We start from the raw sequence: 23276 nt of genomic DNA, 5'->3' as shown, positions 1-23276 counted from the left end.
AACAGCAATCAGGTGTTGAACCAGCTCTAGCTGCAAGTTACAGTGCTCAGGTCTGATCTACATTATACCAGTTATAAGTGGCTGCAGCAGAAGACTGCTGCGTCAGCGCGCTGCTCTTCAGTAACCTTTTCTCTCCCTTGTCCAAAAAGGACAGCAGATGCTGCAAAGCTGTCAATCCTAGATTTAAATCACTGGGGACTATTGTTCTGTAGAGTTAAACATTAGTTTTGCCTGGTCTTTCATTACCTTTTTTTTTTTCCCCACCCCCCATCTTTCTTACAGCAGTCAGAGTTAACCAGCCGCCTGTTGCTGTTGCTTCACCCAAAGTACAAGAAGTTTCTTTGCCTACAACTTCTACCTTCATTGATGGCAGTCGTATGTACTGGACCATCCTGTGCTTATATCCTGTGGTTTTAATACACAGTTACAAAATTATTCTTTGTCAGTTACAAGTGAAATTCCTTCTTCTCACTCTACTCAGAAGTTCCTGGAATCATGATTTATTTGGGGGATTTGAGTCCAGTTATAAATTATTTTACTAAATAAAAAAAGTAATAAAATGCGGCCTTCCACTTGAGGATTGAGATGGCAGTATGTCGGAGGCTGCTGCATCTAAACAGCAGCTACTCTTACAGCTTCTTCCTGTCCTGCCCAGAAGGCCTCTGTGCCAGTACAGCTGGGGCCATGGTAGAGAGTTGTCAACATAGCTGTGATGAGATGTCATAATTACATTCATAATTACTGAGAGCAGACAAGTTGGAATGTGCAGAGTCTGAGACTGATTTTTATTCATGCACGTGTGAAGAATTTTTTTGTTTGTTTGTTTAGATAAACCATACCAAATGTAACTTGGAATCTGTGGTTTAACAGCTATGGTACATGAACTCTGTTTGAAAATGCTTGAAAAGAGAATTGTAGAAAACCAGTTAGGGATCAGTGCATGAAAAGCTTTAGTATTCATTCCAGCAATTGCTACAAGAAACTGACATGTTTTTCTTTAATGATTACAGAAAGTATAGATGATATGAAGATAGTGAGTTACCACTGGGAGGAAATTAAAGGTCCTTTGCGAGAGCAGAAGGCATCTGCTGACACACCTGTCTTGCACTTGTCTAACCTTGTTCCTGGAAACTACACTTTCAGGTACCTGCACAGATGCTTTCCTTTGGGGTTTTAACTATTTCTGTGATGTCAGCTAAATCTTTGTTTCTTTTTGTGCTCACATGTACCTCCTCAAACAAAAAACTTCTTTTTTCTTCTGCATGCTCTTACTCTTCCTGTTGCATGGTGGAGAGACATAGGGAGCAGTTTTATTAAAAAGTGCTTGCAGTGATTATGTGATACTGGTGTAGTGATACTTTACAGCACAAAGTTATGCAAACAAGGTAACAGAAATGAAATACCTCCCACTCCCAGCAAAGACTGTGACAGAACATTTTTTTTTTTTTTTTTTCCCCCAGCTTAGAAGTTGGCAAGTGTCCTGAGATGAAACTCTGTAGTCAGGCTGTGAAAGACATCCCCTGAAGGGTAGTGGCAGACAAAACAATATTGGGAGACTGATTCTCACAAGGCATTGTTGTGTGCTGATTTTAATAAGAGACATTCTGTTCTTCATAAAAGCTTTTGCCTTGCTACTGTTTTCCTCCACTTATGCATTGCTGAAGCTGGATTTTGTCTAGACAATAGAAGCAATATTTGTCTTTCTGAGTGCTTTAATTAAAATCAGCGTTTATTTTCTGAACTTCTTAACTTAAAGCCTAGTCTGCACAGAGGCAGACTTCCCACTGACCCACCCTGGGTTATTTGGCTGCTAGTGGGTAACAGCCTACCAGTCAGTATGTTATGTATCAGTGTAGCATCAGCAGAATGTTGAAGCCAACGTACATATGCATTAAACGTGGTGCTTTGCATAAGCTTCACCAAAAATTGCATAGCTTCAACTTTCATTCTTTGTTCTTTACTGGAATTGTTCCATATTGTACAGTGGCAGAAATGAGCATAGGATTTTTTTCCATATTAAAAGGGCAGAACTTGCTTACAAGCAGTGCTCTAAGTGTTTTCCAAACCCTAGGGAATTAAGAAATCTCTTGCTATATCTGTGCACCTTTAGGGGAGGCTGAGGTACTTGAACAATAGAGCAGTGTGTTCAAGCTTACAGGAAATTAGGTGGTCAACAAGATACGGTGCTCCTGATACACATGGCTGTGCATCCACTGCAAAAGTATGTGTTTCCTAATGACAGAGTTAATGAACACTAGTTTTATTCCCACTCAGGGAAGGCCTTGAGTGGTTCCCTTCCATGTGGTCAGCCTGTATTCAGTTTTCACAACAAAGTGAATTAGAGATGTATTTGGTTACCACGCTGTGGAGGGCAGTCTTTCATCACTTTGAGGTGTCTGCAGCAGTCTCACTTTAAGATGATTTGTTGTTGTGTTTCTGAGAGGCAATAGTGGTTTTTTAAACCCTGTACTTTTTTTAGTTTTGTGACTTGACATCTTCAAAAATCTGAGCTGATATTAAGCTCCATTAAAATTGGTAATAGTGTGCCACAAAGGAATAAGAAGTTAGGAACTACTACTGTGCTATAAGCAGAGCTTCTGAACATCCAGAGTAGCGTTGGATGTGGGTGTTAACAGGGGCTGTTCCGCTATGGCTCATGAATGAATTCCCTGGTTTTTACTAAGTAAATTTTTTAAAGAATTTGCAGTGAAATCTGTTTGAAATTGGTGAAGTTGCCATTGACTGCAGGGAAGGGGTTTCATCTGGTATCCAGAATAGCTAGGCTTTTTTTTTTTTTTTTTATTAAAGGTTGAAAGCTGTGTATGAAAACAGTCTTCCGAATTTCTTTTCTACCTTAGCTGAGGGATATGTGTTTCTGAAGCAGAAGTTCATATAATCTAATCAGTGGCTCTGTTTTAGGGGGTGTTTGAAAAAGTGCCAGAAAAAGTTAACCTTTGAACTTAGGAGTTGGCAGAAGTCCATCTTAACAGATTTCCAATATGTTTTTCCTCTTGTAGACTCACAGTGATTGATTCAGATGGAGCAGCCAACTCCACCATTGCATCTCTGACTGTCAACAAACCAGTGGATTACCCACCTATTGCCAATGCAGGACCTAATCAGGCAGTCACCTTGCCCCAGAACTTCATCACGCTGAATGGAAACCAGAGCAGCGATGACCATGAAATTGTCAGCTATGAGTGGTCACTCAGTCCCAAAAGCAAAGGCAAGGTTGTAGCAATGCAGGTATGTCTATTTCTCCTTGCATAGGATTGGAGAGCTCTTCTATCTTTGCCTCTAACACCAGCAAACACATACCTAAGTAACTACTTAAAAGCACTGAAATATCTAGAATGCTGTTACTTTTTTTTTGGGGGGGGGGGGGGTGTTTTGTTTGTTTTGGTTTTGCTTTTTTTTTTTTTTGTTCCTCTCTGATATATTCAGCTCTTATTTTAGATACTACTTTTAATTCCTTCTCATCTTTTTTTTCATTCCTTGTGGCCATTTCTGATTCCTGCTGTTGTTTGTTTCCTGGTGGTTTGGAAAGACTTTGAGTTCACAATGTCTGTCCTTGGGCCCTAGAGTCTGCTCCACAGGTTTCCATCTTCTGAGACGCTGGACATGCTGAAAACTGTTCTTGGGAGAATGTGTGTGTAGTCAGGGTTTTCTTGTAACATTTTCTCCTGGAGAAAGTAGGACTCAAACAGAACTTTAATTTTCTGAGTGAAAGATGATAAGACTTTTGGCAGTGTTATGCAGCCATACTCTGTGGTGGGTTTTTTATGCTCACTAAAACATGGGTTTCCTGTGAAGGCTAACTGAATTTATTCTCTTATTTTCATGGCTGTATTTTTTTTTTCATCTGAGTAAAGTTAATAAAAAATTTCAGTGGACTTGAACTCAGTAAGTTGTAGCTCTGTAGGCAGTTGAGGTAATTAAGGTAACGAAGCCAGCTGAAACTGAGAAGTCATTTTTTAGAAGACATGATTTCTGCTATGTTGCAAATGCTTTAGACCTTCAGAACTAGAAAGAGATCACTTGGTAGATCTGTTTAGGAAAAGAGTAATATTGATGCAAGCAAACACTGTAGAGGCAATTATGAAACTATGGAAGGGCTTTATAATGTAATGGCTTATTTCTGGTCATTTACTAGGACAAACGCTTTCCAAAAGCATACATGAAACCTGAACTTGTAGTTTTTAAGAACTGTTCAATCTTAAAGCAACCTTCCTGAAAGAAGGGAATGACTGCTTGAGATACCCAATAGATGCATTTCCACATTAAATATCCAATGAAAGAGCATTTTACACTTTCTTTTTAAGAGCCTAGTAATCTTTTTCGTGTCCCTCAAGCTGAGGATGCTGGTCTCGGGTGTGTTACATGGTATCCATGGTTAAAGTGCAATGTAACAAGTACTTCTGCTGGTTAGTTAATCACTTATGAAGTCCCTTAGTTCTCATTATTATCTTTATCAAAACAACCCCCAAACCTAGTTGCATTGTGATTTGTTATTCCTCATATGAGAGATGCCACAAATGTTCATTTTATTAGCAAAAGGATCTATAGGTGGGCCCAGTCATTTTATGAGCTTATACATGTATCAACTAATACTGCTGGAAGAGTATACTCAGGACAGAGTAGTCTTGTTTAATATGTTTTTTTCCATAAGCCTATCTGGCTGGGATCAAGTCAAGCTTGGTTTTGCATTTAATAATTTTTATAAATATTACATTAAAGAATGTCGTGATGTTTGGTTTTAAAATATCTCTAAGGAAATGGACTAAGCTGTAATAATTTCCATCAGTGTTTAATTTTGTAATTGAGAAAATGAATGTCCTATGTGTTTCACAATTACCATTGTTCAGAAATAATGCAGCAAATATACCATCATAAGAAATGAAGGTTTATTGCCTACAGATATTTCTCTGGGTTGGTAGGGACAGTTGCAGTAGTGAATACATTACATCTGTCTGTGCATCAAAATTTAAGTCTCCTCTTTGTCTACAGGGTGCTTAAACTACTTACTCAAACACTGTATTTAGGAATTAAAACCAATTTTATTTTTTCATCATGTTTCCTCTAAGACCTTTCATAATCCGTGAGCGTTTCTGTTTTATCTTGCGCTTTCTGTCTTTATAAATGCCGTGTAGGGAGTGCGGACACCATACCTCCAGTTATCTGCAATGCAGGAAGGAGATTACACCTTTCAGCTGACTGTCACAGATTCTGCAAGGCAGCGGTCCACAGCTGAAGTCACACTGATCGTACGGCCTGGTAAGTCAGCTGCAGGCAGGTCTGGGTCCCTCGGGGTGGGCCGGCTTGGTGCCTTAGCACTGTCCTCGAATGCCTCATCTCCCTGCATTGCACCACTGAGATGGCAGTCTGAATGTCTGGTATCCCCGCATCAAGGACTCTTCCACCTCCATTTTCTGTGACAGCAAGCATTTAAAACAAGTGTAGAATCATAGAAAGTCTGGGTGGTGATCCTGAGGGCTCACACTGGCCTGATTATGTAAAGCAACCTGCACAGAGATGTGTTTGAGTGTACTTCTAGAAGCAAAAATGGAGCCCTTGAGTTTAATGTCCTACAAAGTCTGTTTTGCAAAACTGTTCAGGGTATCAGTCAATGCTTTGCTCAGTTTTCTTATGTTTTGCAGTTCTCCTTCAAGAATCCTTCTGTGGTTTGAATTCTCAATAGAATTGCATTGCACTTTGTAGGGAAAAGTGTCAAGCAAGGAATTTTCAAAAGGGGAATCTTTCACGTGTTTGTTTAGATATGGGAGCTGCGTGATGAATGGGCCCAAATGGTCCAGGCCTCATGAGATTTTTCTTATGCTTTTTTTTTTGTAATGTGTTTGCCTGTTACATTCAAAGTGGCCTTTTCTGCCAATCTGAAGGTCTCGCGTTCCACCATGGGGCAATGTTTTGTCTTCCTGTTGTTGCATATTACACATCTTTTTGTAGATGACCCCTTCTGGGAAAGCTTTACAGCAGGCATTTACTGCAGAAATCAAGAACATGAATTTGGAAGTATAGCATGTGATGGTCCCTTTTAGATCCATTATAGTGTGGAACTAGAAAGATGTTATTGCTGAAGTCAGGTCTAAGGGTAAATAAATATCCAGGAAAATGGTAGCATTGCCAGCCCTACCATGCCAAAAAAGCAGAGGTTGAAAACAGAACAGTAGTTTATATATTTCTGCACTAAATTCTCAAAGGCTCTAAATCAGCATTAGTTTACTGGACTCGTGCTGACCTTGAGCAGCAGAAAACCTGCACCATTATCTTCTTCGAGGGCAAAGAACCATATTCGTGTGGGTAGTTTTCAAAGGGATGCGGTGGTGGAACCAGGACAATACCCCACCACTCTTGTTATAAAAGATTTCATACAATGCGTTGAGCATGCTGCAAAATTTTTGGAGTGTGACTGTGCCTTCACATATGACTGAAAAAAGGAAGTACTTGCTGTTGGATTTGGCTGGTTGCAGAGCTAGTCTCTCCCACCTAGTATTTTCTGCTGGCTTGTGCACGTTATACTTGTGATTTGTACCTTTGAGCCAATATATCAAATATAAAAATCTGTGTAAAATCTTCCCTCTGATTGGCAGTCCTTGCCAGTAACTATCTTGCAAATGTCATATACAAAATACTATTTTTACAGAAAATAACAGTCCTCCAGTAGCAGTGGCTGGCCCTGACAAGGAATTGACCTTCCCGGTAGAAAGTACTACACTGGATGGAAGCAAAAGCCAAGATGACCAAGGCATTGTCTTCTATCATTGGGAAAATATCAGGTATCTAGAGATTTTGCTAATCTCCAGTAAAATAGAGAACAAAGTGAAAGGGATTGGATGCCAGAGCCTCTTAGGCAATTGTGTTGTGTGATGCACTGTTTGAGAACTGCTTTGAGGATCTTCTTGCTCAGGTGGTAAAAGGGTAAGAGACAGGATTTTAAGTTCAGCTTGCAAAGCTTAGGCAGTTTCTGCCTGTGTTTTGCAATGTGTCATTTTGAGTCCTACTGTTAGAAAGTTAAGAGAAAAATGACAGGAACTTTCATGTCTCCTGTTAAAAAGCAAGTAACAGGCTTGGGTACCCTCCCGTAATGTACAAAGTCTTTCCATCAGTGCTTAGAACTAGGGTTTCTTAGTCACTTGTTTGTTGAATAATAAAGTAAATTGACAATCTGTTTAGCCCGAGCTTTCAATAGTAAGTGACTAAAACACTCTTGAATGATGACTAAAAATGTTTTACAAAAGTTTGTAATTGTATGTTTATGTGCAAAACAAATTGATCCTTAATATAAGGACAAAGTATTGGCTTACGCAACTGTCATATCTATGGTGCAGGAAGAGGTGTGCTGGCACCCTGTACATGTTGTGAGTGTCTCTTAGAGCAGCAGTGTTTGCATGCTCCCATGAAATAGAACAGCGAGGAGGCTGAACTTCTCAAGTGCATTTTCTACTCTTCTAATAACTGGGTATGTGATGCTTGGGTGCTTTGAATGTCTTGAAAAAATGGATTTATGAATTCTCTGAACTAAACTCATGTCTTATAGTTCTTTAACCGTCAGTGCTTATAGTGGTAGTAGAGCTACAATATACATAAAAGCAAATGGCATGAGCGATGCTGCTGAAAGAACAATTTGGCTGGCTGTGCAGGATTATTTTTCTGACGTGTTTTGTTTCAGTGGACCAAACTCTGTACAGATGGAAAATGGTGACAAAGCAATAGCAACTGTGACTGGTCTTCAGGTTGGTACCTATCGCTTCAGGCTGACCGTGAAAGACCAACAGGGCTTAAGCAGTGCATCTGTGCTATCTATTACTGTGAAGGAAGGTAAGCCTAGTTGCTGCTTCTTAGGATATGGTAGGCAACTCACCAGTTAATTCACTTACTAACAGAATGTAAAGGAAATTGGAACAGAAAGGGATAATGTATTTGTTTGTTATATTTCAAGGGTATTCAAGAAGAGTTACTGCTGTTTTGTAATAAAGTAGTATTGTGAGTGACCAGTAGAGTTAACTTTGTTTACTGCAGGCTTTTTAGAAGTTAAATATATGCAGAAATAGTTGTAATAAATATGCTCCAAAATACTGTTTTTGACCATGGTGTGTCTATTTCATTAAGAGCATATGTTTTTATTTTCTTCTCAAAGTTAAGCTTTGAGCAGGAAAGCAATTTTACTGTGGGTTTTAAGCAACATCCAAGAAGTGAGGTCTCGGAGTATACCAATTTCTACTTAAAAACTTAACATTAAAAGACCTGTATTTATTTTTTTTGATACAGAGAAACAGTTGCTGTGATTTTTTTTTTTAATTTATTTTTTTTCCCCCTAACATGCATGCTGTAGAAGAGGCTTTAGGATAATACTACCTATTGTACGAGATCACAGAATCATTCAAGTTGGAAAAGACCTTTAATATCATCAAGTCCAACCGGAAACCTAACACTGCCAAGTTCACCACTAAACCATGGTCCTAAGCACCACATTTACATGTCTTTTAAATACCTCCAGGGTTGGTGACTCAACCACTTCCCTGGGCAGCCTGTTCCAATGCCTGACAACCCTTTCAGTGAAGAAATTTTTCCTAATATCCACTCTGAACCTCCCCTGGTGCAGCTTGAGGCCATTTCCTCTTGTCCTATCACTAGTTACTTTGATTGCAGAGACCAGCACCCACCTCAATACAACCTCCTTTCAGGTAGTTGTAGAGAGTGATAAGGTCTCTCTCCCCTCAACCTCCTTTTCTCCAGACTAAACAACCCCAGTTCCCTCAGCTGCTTCTCATAAGACTTGTGCTCTAGACCCTTCACCAGCTTCGTTGCTTTTCTGACAGAGGTGCTGTCAGGTACTTCTGACAGATTTTGTGGCTTTGACTTATGTTGCACCCTCAAGTTTGCAGGTGGTGATAATCCAACCATCTTTTGCCTCATGTTGTTCCTTAAGGAGGGATTTTAGCAATCACCATGGGCCTATGCCTCCTTTCAAAGAAGGTGGTGTAATAACATTCTAAATCTTGTTTGATCCAGAGTTTGGCTTTCTGTTGCATACCTTGTTTTTTGAGGGGAGCAGTGCGCTCTGGCTCTGCAAGTGTGATACCTATACCATTTATGAGATGATAGTAGAGTTGCATTAGAATCTTGGCTGCTGACTTTCTTCAAAACAGTGCAGGCTTGTTTCTTTTTCACTTGGCATCACTGCAGAACAAATGAATCTTGAAGAACCTGGACTCAGTTTTAGCCATGTGCATCATTGTCTGAACTGTTTCGGAGTTTCATTTAGGTGTTTAGTCAGAAACACATGACAACAGCTCTGCCCCAATGTGTCTCATGGTCTCATTCATGCTGTGAAGTGTAGCCACGGTATGTACTGACTACAGTCACAGGTTCAATATTAAAAATATTTAGTGCTCCAATACCCAGGTTCAATCAACTGATTTATTTGGAAGAGACAAGGAGATCATTTGTATCACAGAGAACTCTATGCTATTCTAAAGAATAGAGTTATAGCCAATGCCCTGGAGATCAGCCCAAAATTGAATTATTTATGTCCAACCTAATATTCAGACCAGCAAGGTTTTTCACTTAGCATCACAGCTTCCTGGAGCTCTCTCTTGCCACTTGTGTTCTAAACAAAAGTCAGTGATGTCTTGTTTCTGGAAAGAGAATGTGTTCATGTTTCTTTGGTGTTTTTTGGCCATACTCCCAATGCATGCCTTAATTTCACTGCTAGCAGCGAAGCAAAAAGCATTCGGGAACTGGATTTAGTCTAAATTTCCTGATTACACTTTGCCTAAATACAAGCATTGTGAAGATACAAAACCTTACACAAGCTTCTGTTGGGTAGTAAGTGATTTTCAAGATGAGAAGAGCCTAGCATGGTGATCTCATGCTGGGCTGTGTTTCTAAGTAGGCAGGAAAATCTTTTTGTTTGACTGAGAAGATTTGATGCTTAAGTTATTGTGAAACTAAGTATCCCACAATGCTTTTTGAAAAAGATCTTTTTGGATGGTACCTCTTACTGGTATTCTCCTCATAGTGCAGCTCTGCTTTTGTCAGGTTGTAATAATCCAGGAGGCAAATTCTCTATACCCACTCATCCTTTCCCTGTGCCTTTGAGACAAGATTCTGTTGTTACTGCCTGTAATCATCAGGTAAAGAATTGCAGTGTGGGTGTATTGGCAACAGCATGTCACATTTTGCATGTTTTGAAAGCAAATCCTTCTCCTCCACTATTTTTATGGCTAGAAAACAACAGTCCACCCCGGGCGCATGCTGGTGGGAAGCATGTTCTAGTGCTTCCAAATAACTCTGTTACCTTGGATGGCTCAAGGTCTGCTGATGACCAGGGGATTGTGTCGTATTTGTGGATTCGGGATGGTCAAAGCCCAGCAGCTGGGGTAAGTTTATTGAAGGTTATAATGAGTCAAATTTGGCTCTTGTTATGCATGTAGCATCCCTGCAGCAGGGCAAGCAGGTATCACTCATAAGATGCTGTGAGGCGTGGTGTCTGTTTCTGGTTTGTTTCCCCTGCTGTCTCTAATGCTTTGGTTCACAGGGCTTGTGATATTTTCAGTACAGCTATAGAATGTGGTAGCTAAGTAAGAGGACTGCAGCAGCGTGGACTTAGTTGGGAAAGACTTGAGACAGAAGAATAAAGTTGTGTCTCTTCAAGAGTGATTGGTGATAGTACCAAGCTAATGTGTTTGAGAGAAGAATCATCTGAAATCCAAATATTCCAAAGGAGGAAGGGTCTGGGAGAGCAAGAAGTACCGATAAAGACTAAGGAATCATGTCTGGTGCAAGATGAGGCGAAACTTGCGCTTTAAGTTAAAAATGGTGTTTGGTGCTAGCTGTATAGATACTTTGCCTGGCAGACCACAGTGAATAGCCTGCATCGTTAGGGCAGTGGAATCTCCTCTCCAAGTGGGGCCAGACAGCAGAAGTACCTCATGATAAACTGAAGTTCATATGTCAGCTACTAAAGCTGTGATAACTTCTTTTGCCTATCTGCAGAAAGTGTTGTGGACAGCTCTTTGCAGTCAGGAAGATAGTGGTAAATCAGCAAGAACTGGGGGAGGAGAAACAGCAAAATGATAACAAAGCTTCTAGAAGTAATTCACATGAGGTTATGAGAAGAATTGAAGAGGTTTAGCTTAAATATAGGTGGTAGATGGTAGTTAGAGATACATGAACTCCAAGCAAAGGAAATAATTTGGGAGTTAAGAAAGCAGAACTAACAATACTGGAGTAAAATTGAGTAATAATGTAATTGTCTCAGATTTTCAAGCAGATGAGTACTTGAGAATGTCAACTGTTTTGTCTGGGGTTCTTTTTTAATGAAAACATCCATACTGTGCAGACATCCTCATTAACTGCCACTTCCACAATTGCATTACTCTGCTATAAACTGTGGGTAGGTAACATTTGTCTAAAAGCCAAAGCAAGAGCTCACACTGTCATACCAGATACCTGACTTGATAGTGACACCTGCAACTTTCTCTGAGGGTATAATCATCCCGGTACCTTTTTTTGCAGGATGTGATCCATGGCTCAGACCATGAGGCAGTACTGCAGCTAACTAATCTGGTGGAAGGAACCTATACTTTTCACTTGAAAGTGACTGATGCTAAAGGAGACTCAGATATTGATTCAGCAACTGTGGAAGTGCGGCCTGGTATGACAATTAAAAGGTCATCGATACGTTGTGAATACCTCATCTTTGTTCTCCTTTTCACTTATTTATTTCAGTGGTGACAAGATTCTCTCAAGTTAAAAAACAAAGCAAACAGGTCACTCTCTTCCTACCTTCTTATTGTTCTCTCAATAGGCCTAAGTGTGTGTCCTGGTTTAGAAGACATGTCAGAATTCTTAATTACAAGTTACATCACTGCCTTACTGGAAGCATAAATAAATAAAAATTGTACTTCCTAGTTAATACTTTCATTAGGTTTTTGTTGCTTTTCATTCATTGTAGGTTTTTGTTCTTTTTTCTGGTTGTTAATCACTTTGGCCAATAGAAAGAGATGGGAGCTGAGCATTAAGTTTAGGTACAAATGCTGCTTGTTTTCCTTCTTTCATCCTGAAGGACAAAAACAAACCTCATAATTTCAGGGTTTTTTAAATTGTCTTTTCATGGTTTGATATTACTCATATATATTACCTGTTTTCAAATGCAGGATAAATGGTGATGTGATAGAAGCATAAGTTGAGATTTCAGGAAATGAGTCTGAAATTCTGGGTCTGTCAGATTTCTTGACTGTCTGGCTCCTGGGCAGTGATTTTATTTGTTCCTCGCTTTATTGTTGAATGTAGTCACAATAATTAGCTCAGGATTCTCACTAGATATCTATGAAGCTTGTTTTGTTTGCAAGGCACTTTAGAAGTTCAAGTATTATTTAACAGAACCCTTAGTTTGTGAAGGTAAACATATTTGATATTCTCAAATTGACCATCCTCTTTTAGACTCGCTCACGCGGTCTTGCTACCATATGAGTCCATCTTTGCCTCCCTTTTCCTGGGTGGTAGCCAGTAAGAGATAACTAGCAGAGAACTTAAGAATTAGACTCACCTAGTCCTTACCTCTGACCTTAAGATGCAACTTAGGGGGAACGGAAGGGGGATTTAGGGGAACAGAAGCTGTTATTCTGCACAGAAATGTGTTAGCACTGAACTGAAGTACACACTGAAGTACTTTCAACTGATAAGCTGGGTTGCTATCTTAGGACCCACCAGGTTTGTTTCAGAGGGAATGTGAAAATGCACTTTTCTAAGAATACAAAAGGATTGGGTCATAAGGGATATGGGTCTTATGCAGGAAAATATAATATTAATAAATACTTTTGAGTACTGCATGTTGTCTTCAGTTGCTACTGAAATATTTGCCAGGTTCTGAAAGAATAGCATGTTCTTCTTCTGTCAGATCCCAAAAGGAGTGGTCTGGTGGAGCTGATTCTGCAAGTTGGAGTGGGACAGCTGAGTGAACAGCAGAAGGACACCCTGGTGAGACAGCTGGCCGTATTGCTGAATGTTTTGGATTCAGATATCAAAGTTCAGAAGATACAAGCCTACTCAGATATAAGGTACAAAGATATCCTGCTGTGTCAGGAAGATTTGTGACTTTCATTGACTCTGTCATGGCTCATAATTAGTTGCAATCATCTTTTCTAAGACAACAACAAAAATGCTATAGGCCTCAACAGTGTATACTTTAAAAGGTGACTTTTTTTTGCTGTGGTAGAAAATTGATGAAGTAAGCTCTCTGGAGGCTCAGAACTGAAGTGTTTTTTGTTAAAAAAAAAAAAAATTAAAAATTCTCCATGTTGTTTTTTTTATTTATTCCTTTAAAGAAAGCATGTGCATATATTTTGGTGTCTTTGTTCCATACAGTACTATTGTTTTTCCCAAATGCTAGATGGAATGAGACAGACTGACTTTCTCACAGTGAAGCAAGTATTGTGTTTCAAAATAAGGTTCCAGCAATATCTGATCAAACCTGGTTTATTCCCCTTTTCTTCTACTTTGTTTCTAAGGTTTTGATATTCCAATTATTTTATAAACATTTTCCCAGGTAACTGGTGATGAAAATCCATTTTTTGCAGAGAAAACTACACAATGAATACTTCTAAGTGTGGTATCTTACTGTGAAGTCAAAATACCCCTTCTACTTGGTGTTAGAGGGCTAGAGGTGGCTGTGTGCACCCAGAGAAACTTATCAGCATGATTGGTAGAACCTGTTGACACAAGTGATCTTTAAATTACTTCTTGTGAGCTATTTGGTAATTTAAAATCTATTTTGGTGTCTGTTTAGCTGTTGGGGAACCTCTTAAAATTGAAAAGAAATCATTTGGAAAATCTAGCATTCATAGCTATGATATTTTTAATCACAGCTTCCATTTACTGCTTTTCAGATAAAGATGTTCCCTTATGTGTCTGATACAGGATGAGATCAACACCACTAAACTTAGAAGGGGGGTGGGGGGGAGTGGCTCCCACATGAAGTTCTCTGGCTCCCTTGCTTCTGAGCTTTTCCTCCTCTTAAATTCAGTTTCCTGAAGTTAGTCAAACTGCTTCAGAGTGCTTTGTGACAGGTTCTAGATGAGAGTGGGGGAAGCAAATATATACATACTTCTCTTAAAGCGAGAGTCAGGAAGACCAAGGAGGGAATTACGTTTGCTGTTGTCCTCACCTTTATTCTGTGAAACTGAGAAGCCAGAGAACTGCTGGTGCTCCTGGCTCAGAATGAAGTCCATGGCACCTGGATGGGGTTGACTGATCCATAGACAGAGTTCCCTAATCTTTTATCAGTAGTGGCATTTGCTTTCCAGAAACAAAACCGGAGGCTGTAAACTGAATGCCTGACAAAAGTGATCTTTGACAGCAGTCATGACCTTAGCTGTTCTTTCTGCAGCACCGCGGTTGTGTTCTACGTGCAGAATGGGCATCCTTCCAAGGTGATCAAGGCATCAGATGTCTCGCGAACTCTGCATCTGCAGCTTTTGAAAGAGAAGGCCGACTTTCTGCTTTTTAAAGTCCTGCGGGTTGACACGGCTGGTATGTTTTGGATTGTGCTTGCTCATCTTGGAACTTTGCAGGCATTTGGCTAACGTGGCACCTGGAAACAGTGTGTGAAGGCCTTCTGTCTGCCATCGGGTGTCTGGGCTTGGATGTAGCTTTCTGAAAGATGACATTGAAGACAATACTTAAAATGCTTGTTTATTTGTGGTATACTTGTGTTCTTTTAAAAGGTATCTGTAACAGCAGGTAAAAGCACATCTTAATCTCTGCTGCATCAGGAAGGCCTTGGGAATGAGGATAAAGATACCCCGCTCATACCATCTTTTATTGGAAGATGGGCAACACTTAACATAGCCATAAGATAGAATGTTGCACGTCTCTGGTTCCTTCAAGGCTTTTAGTGTTCAGTAATAGGCCTGTAGTGTAACTTGTTATTGTCTGTCTGTATTGGGCAAAATGGTCAGGTGATCACTGTTATAACCTAGTCTTCTAATATTTGCAATGTAGACAGGCCGCTGGGGTTTCTTATAATGAACTTTTTCTTTTTCCCAAAAAGATACGTGGACTTCTAAGCCTATTTTAAACTTCACTAGTAATGTGAACCCTTTATGAGACTCAGATATTACAGATATGACTTTTCCATAATTTAAAATCAGGACATAATGATGCAAATGCAAATAAAGTGTGCAAGCTCTGGCACTACAGAATCAACGACTCTTATTAAGTTCTGTCTGTCTTTATCTGGCGAAAAGGACTGTTGTTCTTTTCTAAATGTACTTGGATTACCAAAATGTGTAGGTGTCACTTGAAAATATGCATTAACATTTTTCTTGACATAGCAAATCTGCTACTCTAAGTTTTAAGGATAATAACTTTTTATTTTAGTCTGATGTGATGCATTGATCTAGCAATAGCTACTACTGTAAGCATATAAGGTATGTAAATGTTCTGAGCTCAAATAATGTAATTCAATTTTGAAACACTGAAATACACTCTAGCTTATTGGTATGATGCTTGTCTTCTAGTACCTGAGAATGCTGATATTCCCCAGTTCTCAGGTACTTTAGAAGTTCTTAAAATATGTCATAAAGAAAGGAGCAGGTCTGGATTCCACAACTTCAACTCATGTTTATTTCTGATTAGAATAAACTGTTCTTGACTTGCATACAATTTCAATATTGTATGCATAAGATATATTCTTATATTTCTCTTCACAGCCAGCAGTCTGCTGAACTGTAAATCTGTTTAACACATAACACCAAAGGAATGAGAGATTTTAAAAATATCAGAATGTTACGAACTAAATGCTTTATTACCAATCTGGTCTTGCAGTAAGAGGATGCGTGAGAAGTTGTCCATCTACACAACTGACCCTATGTTTGGCTTTGTTCTTAGCCTGTCTTTTAAAATGCTCTGGACATGGACACTGTGACCCCATAACAAAGCGCTGCATTTGCTACCAGCTGTGGATGGAAAACTTGATTCATCGTTATCTAAATGACGGAGAGAGTAATTGTGGTGAGTTTGGGTATTGTGGGATGTATTTCAAGAATAACTCATCATCTCGTTAGTCTGTTGATAATTTGCTGTCAGAATGGGGAGAGTACTTAGGAGGTAGATGCTGAGGGAAGACTAAAACAGTCTCTTTGTTTTCCAGCCCAGCAATATCTTTCTGTAGAAAGTTACTTGAATAACATCTTGAAATTATAATATCTTGGCAGTAGTAGCCTATATTTAAAATATTTTAGAAGTTTGAGTTTTAAAAAGTATCACTATTTAAGGAAAAAAGCATGAAAACTTTGTTATGGGAGAGAGAGCTTGCAACAGTTGGGACCAGTTGGAAGGGTTGTTGAACAGTGTGGGCATTGCAAAGCTTTTGAGTAGTATTCATCTGATTGTTGGAAAGCTGAAAAAGAGGCAACAACTTAGATTCTCTGAATACATGATTGATGCTTCCATGCCAGAAGTATGATCTGACCTAAGGACAGAAAACACCAGTGTTCTGGACTAACCAATATAGTCGCCTTTAAAACCTCAGCTTTTTGGCATAATTAATCTCACTGTTTGTTTCAGTTTGCCTGTTGCCTCTGGGAAATGCAGTTTAGTTTCACCAGCTTAATCATGTCTATATTCTGTGGCACACCTAACATACTAGCTAAGCCTCTCTATTTCAAGTATTTAATAGTTTTAATTTAACTAGATTGGTCTTCTGCATAAGTTGAAATAAAGCTCAACTCTTAGTACTGTGCAGGCTTGGAGACATTTGCTGAGCAATGTGCTAGTCTTCAAGTCAATCCATAGAAATTTATAAGGAGTTTGCTACAAGCCGTTAAGTAACCATGGGCCGTGTGTCTGTTAGTGAGCGAAGACTAATTGTCCAACCAAAATGGGACAGTAGGTTTTAAGCCTGAGGCTGGGACCTCCTGCAGCCCTGCCCTAATGCTGTGTTGTTCCATAGTGTAATAACAACACTGAAATATTGAGTATACACAAGTTGGAGTTCACATTATTGCACATGTCTCTGTATTTTTCTCATGTTTTCCTGAATTTACAAGTGTAAGCGGGCAGGTGGAAGGATCTGTCTCTAATCAGCTGCTCTTTTAAAGCACTACTAAAATGCCAGACCCAGAGTACACCTATGTTTATTTCAGGTAGAGAATAATAACTGAGGCGGTAACCATGCCGTCTTGACTTTCAGTTCCTACATAAACTTCAGATGTCTTGGGATGGTAGAAGGTATTGGAATGGAAGGACATTTTCAAATGTGCACTTCCAATCTGGAAGATTAAGAATTTTTAGGGATTCTTCTGAGAAGATGAAGGTGCTAAGTTTTCCTAAGTTCCTGTTGCCACTCCCTGTTCCTCAGGATTGGTTATTTTAATAGAGTTGTATTAGAAATTATCCTATTCTTATTACTTTACAAAGCACTGTTGTGTTTCTTTTTTCAGAGTGGAGTATACTCTATGTGACTGTATCTGTTTTTATTTTGATTGTGGTCATGGTAGGGCTTGCCTGGTTCTGCATCTGCTGCTGCAAAAGGTACATGATTTGTGTTTCTTTTTGTGATGGGGTATATGCAAAAACTGCACACAACTGCCCGCATTTTAGTCCAGGCCTTAGCACTAAATCACTGAACTGTTTTCAGACACATGAGGAGCTGCCTGTAGTTATTTCTGTATAGACACACTTTCGTTGAAAAAAGGAGTGTCCATTTGTGGCTCTGTGCTCTTCTGCATTTTAAAAAACAAAAAGCTGATATTGGAGTATCTTTCATATTAAGAGATAATTTATGTTAAAACTCTTGAGAGTATACTGCACATCTTCATGGTCTTCCACTGAGTCCTCCAGGTACTCCATGTTAAGGAAAAAAGAGGCACACCCCGAAGGTCACTGGTGTAGGAGTGTTCTGGGCGATGGGAAGGGAGCTGCTCCCAACCTGCTGTCTCCCTTGGACAGGAAGGGTGGACATGGGGGCTGCATCTGGCTGACAGGCAAGGAGTACTCCAGTGATCTCAGTCATGCAAACTTCTTGCTTCCTCTTTACTTAAACAGTTTTGCCTACTACTGTATGTCGTTTCCCTCTCTGCCCCTGCCTCCAGTCTTTCCCAGTGAGCTGGTAAGAAATTCTCTTTCAAGTGACAAGCCCCTGCAAGTTCTGTCACTAGAGCAAGTGTTTTTGCTGCTGCTCAGCAAATAGAGGGCTTGTTCAGGTGTTAGCAAAAATGAAATGCTGTCAAAATCCTTCTGGATTTTCAACTCCTTCTAGGGTGTCTTTGCAGTATGTAAAGGATGCTGTTTGAAATGCGTGGGAGTTGATACTGATTTCCTTTTTATGGTTAAAGGAACTGTGCTGTTAGTAGAAAGGTTTAAATAGACGTGCGTTCCACTCCACCCCCACAGTGTGGGGTGGAGTCTCACAGGCTTGTGTGGATTTGATGATAAAGGGACTGTTTATGGAGTTCAGCTGCTTCTGGCCTTTGTCCTCATGTGGCTTGTGCCAGAGAGTGAGGACTGGTTGATACAGATACATGTAAAAAAGAGGAGAGAAATGCTGCACAGGACAGAATGGCAAGAGATGCCCTTTGCCTTGTGGAAACTACAGGAAAAAGATACACTGTAGTTTTAAGTTTTGGCTGGAGTTTTGGAGGTTTTAAAGGCTTTGAGTTGGCAAATGAACTCCCTATTTTAGAAGACCGTAAAGGGGAGGCTGAGTGACTGGCTATTGCTGTAATGTTGGCTGAGCGGTAGTAGGTGGCTTCTCCACTGTGAACCGTGCAGTCTGGGTGGGAGGGCTTCTCCAGATGTTGCCAGAGTCAACACTTGCCTTTATAAAGGGCATGTGTCCTTGTCTATGCCCACCCCCCCAATCCTTTGTTCCCTCTCAGTGCAATACAAACAGTTCTGTGTCTGTTCCTCTAGCTCCATGACTTTTCCTTCTGTATTAATGAGCAGATGAGTTAACTCCTGCAGATAGCTGAAACTTAACATAGAAATGATAATGTTTGCAGCATTGTGGAAGCAGATGCTGGGAAAGGATTTAAATGAACAAAGAACAGGTGGGGCTTTGTCTACAGACCAGTAGGGCTTTGTCCTTACATATATATGAGTGAGCCAATCTCCATTTTTGTCTGGTCTTTTCTGTAAGCATAACCAGACAAGCACCAGTTTGGGGGTTTTGTTTTTTGTTTGTTGGGGTTTTTTAACTGAGACGATTGAATTGGGGACTAACTGATTCTTACAGAAATTTTATTTGGAAACAAATGAATATGTGTCCACCTTGTGTTGAGTTAGTACATTGAAATTGAACAAACTGAATGCCTGTGGCCTAGGAAAGCAAGTCAATCTTTCTTGCTTTCTTCATCTTTGTATATCAGAGAGAAAATAAACTATACTCTCTGATCCAGGTTGTACAGCTGCTTCATACTGGTATAAACTGGAACAACTCTTTTTAAGTGGAGGTGAGAAAGTACTACGAGGTTCTGTATATTGGGGTATGTAGCTATGTGTATGAAAAGGGAGAGGGAACAGATTTATATGTGTATGTGAGAACTAAATGTCTTTTGTGGTAACTTTTTAGCAGAAAGAGGACAAAGATAAGAAAGAAAACAAAATACACCATCCTAGATAACATAGATGAGCAGGAGAGAATGGAGCTACGACCCAAATATGGTAAGCACTATCTGTTTCAGCTGGAAACTCATCCACCAAGCTTACAGTTCATGTATTTGAATTGCCATCTGCAGTCAGGAGGAGCCCAGAAGCTGGCCTACAATTTTGGGAATGGCAGAGGCAAGCATAGACAACGAAGTGGTTGGGGGAGAATCACCTCATTTCTTTCGTGAGGCCTTGGGCTCAGCCGCTTCTCTAAGCTTCTTCATTAATCTTAATTTAGAACATCTAATTGCCCCACAGACTTCCTCCATGTAACCCCTCCTCCCCTGCACACACTTTAATTTGGAGCTGTTTTTGTGGCAGCACAGCGGTTCCCTTCTGGTCCATTAGTGACCTGTTAAACATCAGTAGACTTCAGCTGCTACCCTCTGTTCACATATATTTTTATTTACCTGAGTTTCAGTATTTATTAGGGGAAATACTGGAATCCAGGGAAGTAAAATCATCCTGAGAAATTGCTGTCCTAGAAAGACAGGCATAACATTTCTTTAGAAACTGTGACCTTTCATTGCCACTCGTGTTAATCAGATAGTTGAGTGGGCAGACTAATTTCCAGATTCAAGCTATTAAAAGTACATTAGCTATGTACTAAGATAATCTAATTGTTTTGGATTTAAACGCATATATTCACGTTTCAGAGCCATAAACTGATGGGCCTGCAGTGAAGTCAGAAGAGAATCTGCCTGACAGTATATGGTACCTCCTAGGCCAGTTTTTTGTATCAGTGGTGGCAGTGGTGCACGCTGTTACGCTGGATTGCAGAGAATGTTTTCACTTATCTTTCATATCACAGCAGAGGAGAGGGTAGTTAGTTGTTACTAAAAAATGAAACCTTTCTAATGAGCTTGTTTTGCTTTTTTATTGTCAGGTATAAAACACAGAAGTACAGAACACAACTCCAGTCTGATGGTCTCGGAGTCAGAGTTTGACAGCGATCAGGACACTATCTTCAGCAGAGAAAAGATTGAAAGAGAGAATCCTAAAACCGTCACGAATGGATCCATCAGAAATGGAGTTTCTTTCAACTACAGCTCCAAAGACAGATAACTGAATGAGGGTAAAAGCGCAGAACATGCTGGTCCAATACATCTGAAACATGTTGGCCCATCTCTGTTTTTGCAGAACCAAAAGCTTCCTAAAATATCAACTAATTGCAGATGAAAGGGTAAATTTCTAGCACAGTTAGGGGAAAGAAGGAGAAAGGAATAGATGGTCAGCTAACTCCTCTTGTCACCATTATAGGAACAAGGAAAACCACATCTTATTTCTTGCATGTTCCATGCTGAATGTTTGTCTGAACTTCAGAAGGCCTTTTTTCCTAGTTTTACAAAAATAGCCAGGGCTGTTACGCTACTAACAAAGGTAACTGAGATGCATACAGATTCATGTCCTGTACTCCTGTCTCTCTCTGAGAAGCAGTGTGATTATGATGCTGACCTAAAGCAGCAAAAGCCAATTTAGATAAATTCCCTTACAACTATAGAGAGCAATATGTGACCACAGGCTCCATCTTCATTTTCAGTTTAGTTTGGGGACACAAAGAGAGATCATTTTAGTGCATTGTATTTATCTCTGACTGTGCTTTGTGACTTCCTTTTCTACGGTAGCGCTCATCAGATGGAAATGTCTTTGTTTCCAAAGGAAGTTTACAATTAGCAGTTGCACTTCATCAGCTGTAAAGTCATGAGATACATCTGGGACCTGTATTAAGCAATGTTCCTTGTATTTACACAGAAAGTATGGTGCCTGCAGGGAAGTTCAGTCTTAGGTTGCTTCTGTAATGATGAAGGTGCTTTTGGCTCTCTGGAGTCTGCCACGTTCAGCCAGGAAACAGTGGCAGAAAGGCAGGAATGGACTTAGTTTGAGAAGCATTTTGAGCATCCCAAACTACCTTTTGCTTAGAGAACACTTTTCAGGAGCTCTGGACATTTTAAGACTGAACCCTCAGCTGAGATGAGTTTTCATCTGTCAGCCTCAGTGCTCAATTAAAATGTGCCAGGTATTTGTGTAGTGAAATGCTTGTGGCAAAATACCCTATATGGAGCAGGAGGTTCAACACCTACTTTCATTGTCATGGGAACTGGTACTGAGGACGGTTTTAGCTTGAACATTAGATTGGTTTACATTTTCCTCTGTGGCTATTCAGTGACTAGATGTGTTGGCCTAAAGGCCTTGGCAAGGGTAGCTCTGTTGGAGTTCTGATGTTCTTCTTCACAATCTGGATAATTTCTTTACAGCGTGCTTGTTGGGCTTTAAAGCCATGCCCCCAATACTGCTCTTGAAATCCCAAACTGAAGACTTGGCTTTTATACATAAGCCTCACTTGTGGGGGCATCTGTGTCAGTGGTACTGTCTGGCCATGACATCAGCCTTTCCTGGGGGTCCTTTACTGACATGCTGGAATCTTGGGCTGAGCTGGAGGAATGATGTGTTCTCATGGAGAAAATATTCCTCTGGGAGCATTTTGAACAGTTTTTTGGTTTGGGGTTTTTTTTTTTCTTTTTTTTTTTTTTTAATTTGGTGGTGGAGAATCTATTGACAGAGAAGGGTGGAACAGTGTAGAGATCAAGGGGAGTGGATGAGAAGGTCCAGGGAGAGAACATAGCCCATCTCCATCATGAGGAATAATTTGGTGGAGAATTTTGGGGCTTTCTCCATCCTTTCACAGAAGACTGACACAACAGAGTAGTTGGGTTGAATGCTGTGGCTTTTGTGCTTCTCTTGGTAACTGAGTTGGGCAAAAGTCAGAAGAACTGTCTAGGTTGGAAGGAATCAGTAGTCAAAAGTTGCAGCAACATGGCATGCTCATAACTGATTTCATACCTTTGATTCTCAAATGCAGCCAGCAACAGTCTCTAAGGCTGCTAATGCTGCACTGAGGAGCATTTATCCTGTGCCCAGCCCTGCATTTCTCTGGAGTGCTGAGTGTGGCTGCAGGAGTCATAGTAGTGGGAGAGGCTGTGAAGAAGTAAAGAGGGCTAGTGCAAGTGTTTTCCATGGTTTTCCCATACCCACCAGCAAGATGCAGTATAAAAATGGTATGCTTTGCTTTCTTCAGAAGCCAAGTTTTAACTATATGTGTATGGGGGTTTTAGGCTATTTATTGAAACAAATCTACTTTATCTCACCCTCCCCCTTCTTGAGTGTGTGTGTGTGTGTGTTATTTTTAAATAACTTGGTCAATAAAAGCAAAGCCAGCCTTTGATGTCTTTCAATGTCTGCTCCAGATATGTTAACATAATAATGCGGTGTTCAGTTTAAAGGATTCCTAAAAAAAGTTAAGGTCCACTCAAAATACTATTTTTTTTTTCCTTTTAAAATAAAAATGTTGAGCTTAATCTACTCTGCACAAATTCTCAAAATATTCTAGCAGGAATTATGCTCTTGGAAATATGCTTTTTTTTTTTAAGGAAAAAAACAAAGTTGCATAAGGAACTACAACTTTGTATTGGCCATGCTGCCATTAATGCTTCTGCTAAATACTGTATCCAGTGTGCCTTTATAAACTTATCTTTTAGGATATGTCAGTGCAGTCAGCAGTGTCCTTGTTTTGTGAAGTCAGTCACTTGTGTGTTCTGCATTTATTT

At 39.9% G+C, this 23276-nt stretch overlaps 1 protein-coding gene across 2 annotated transcripts in view; it reads left to right on the top strand.

Moving 5' to 3' along the window:
- Positions 1 to 22854, top strand: part of KIAA0319 (KIAA0319 ortholog) — a 58186-nt gene extending 35332 nt beyond the window's left edge. Inside the window, exons 8-21 of one of the 2 annotated variants that reach the window (XM_069809222.1) lie at positions 283 to 375; positions 1011 to 1143; positions 3018 to 3246; positions 5151 to 5274; positions 6662 to 6794; positions 7688 to 7836; positions 10249 to 10400; positions 11539 to 11677; positions 12923 to 13082; positions 14411 to 14553; positions 15913 to 16035; positions 17466 to 17556; positions 19598 to 19686; positions 20558 to 22854. In XM_069809222.1, the coding sequence (XP_069665323.1) occupies positions 283 to 375; positions 1011 to 1143; positions 3018 to 3246; positions 5151 to 5274; positions 6662 to 6794; positions 7688 to 7836; positions 10249 to 10400; positions 11539 to 11677; positions 12923 to 13082; positions 14411 to 14553; positions 15913 to 16035; positions 17466 to 17556; positions 19598 to 19686; positions 20558 to 20736 (1937 nt within the window). In that variant the 3' untranslated portion in view covers positions 20737 to 22854. Of the gene's footprint in view, positions 1 to 282; positions 376 to 1010; positions 1144 to 3017; positions 3247 to 5150; positions 5275 to 6661; positions 6795 to 7687; positions 7837 to 10248; positions 10401 to 11538; positions 11678 to 12922; positions 13083 to 14410; positions 14554 to 15912; positions 16036 to 17465; positions 17557 to 19594; positions 19687 to 20557 lie in introns of both variants that reach the window. The other variant, XM_069809221.1, reaches the window with a different exon arrangement.
- The last annotated feature ends 422 nt before the right edge of the window (positions 22855 to 23276 follow it).

Source organism: Haliaeetus albicilla, chromosome 21, assembly GCF_947461875.1.
Source record: "Haliaeetus albicilla chromosome 21, bHalAlb1.1, whole genome shotgun sequence".
Lineage (NCBI taxonomy): Eukaryota > Metazoa > Chordata > Aves > Accipitriformes > Accipitridae > Haliaeetus > Haliaeetus albicilla.
The sequence above is the reverse complement of the archived record's forward strand: the minus strand, read 5'-3'. Positions and strand labels throughout refer to the sequence as shown.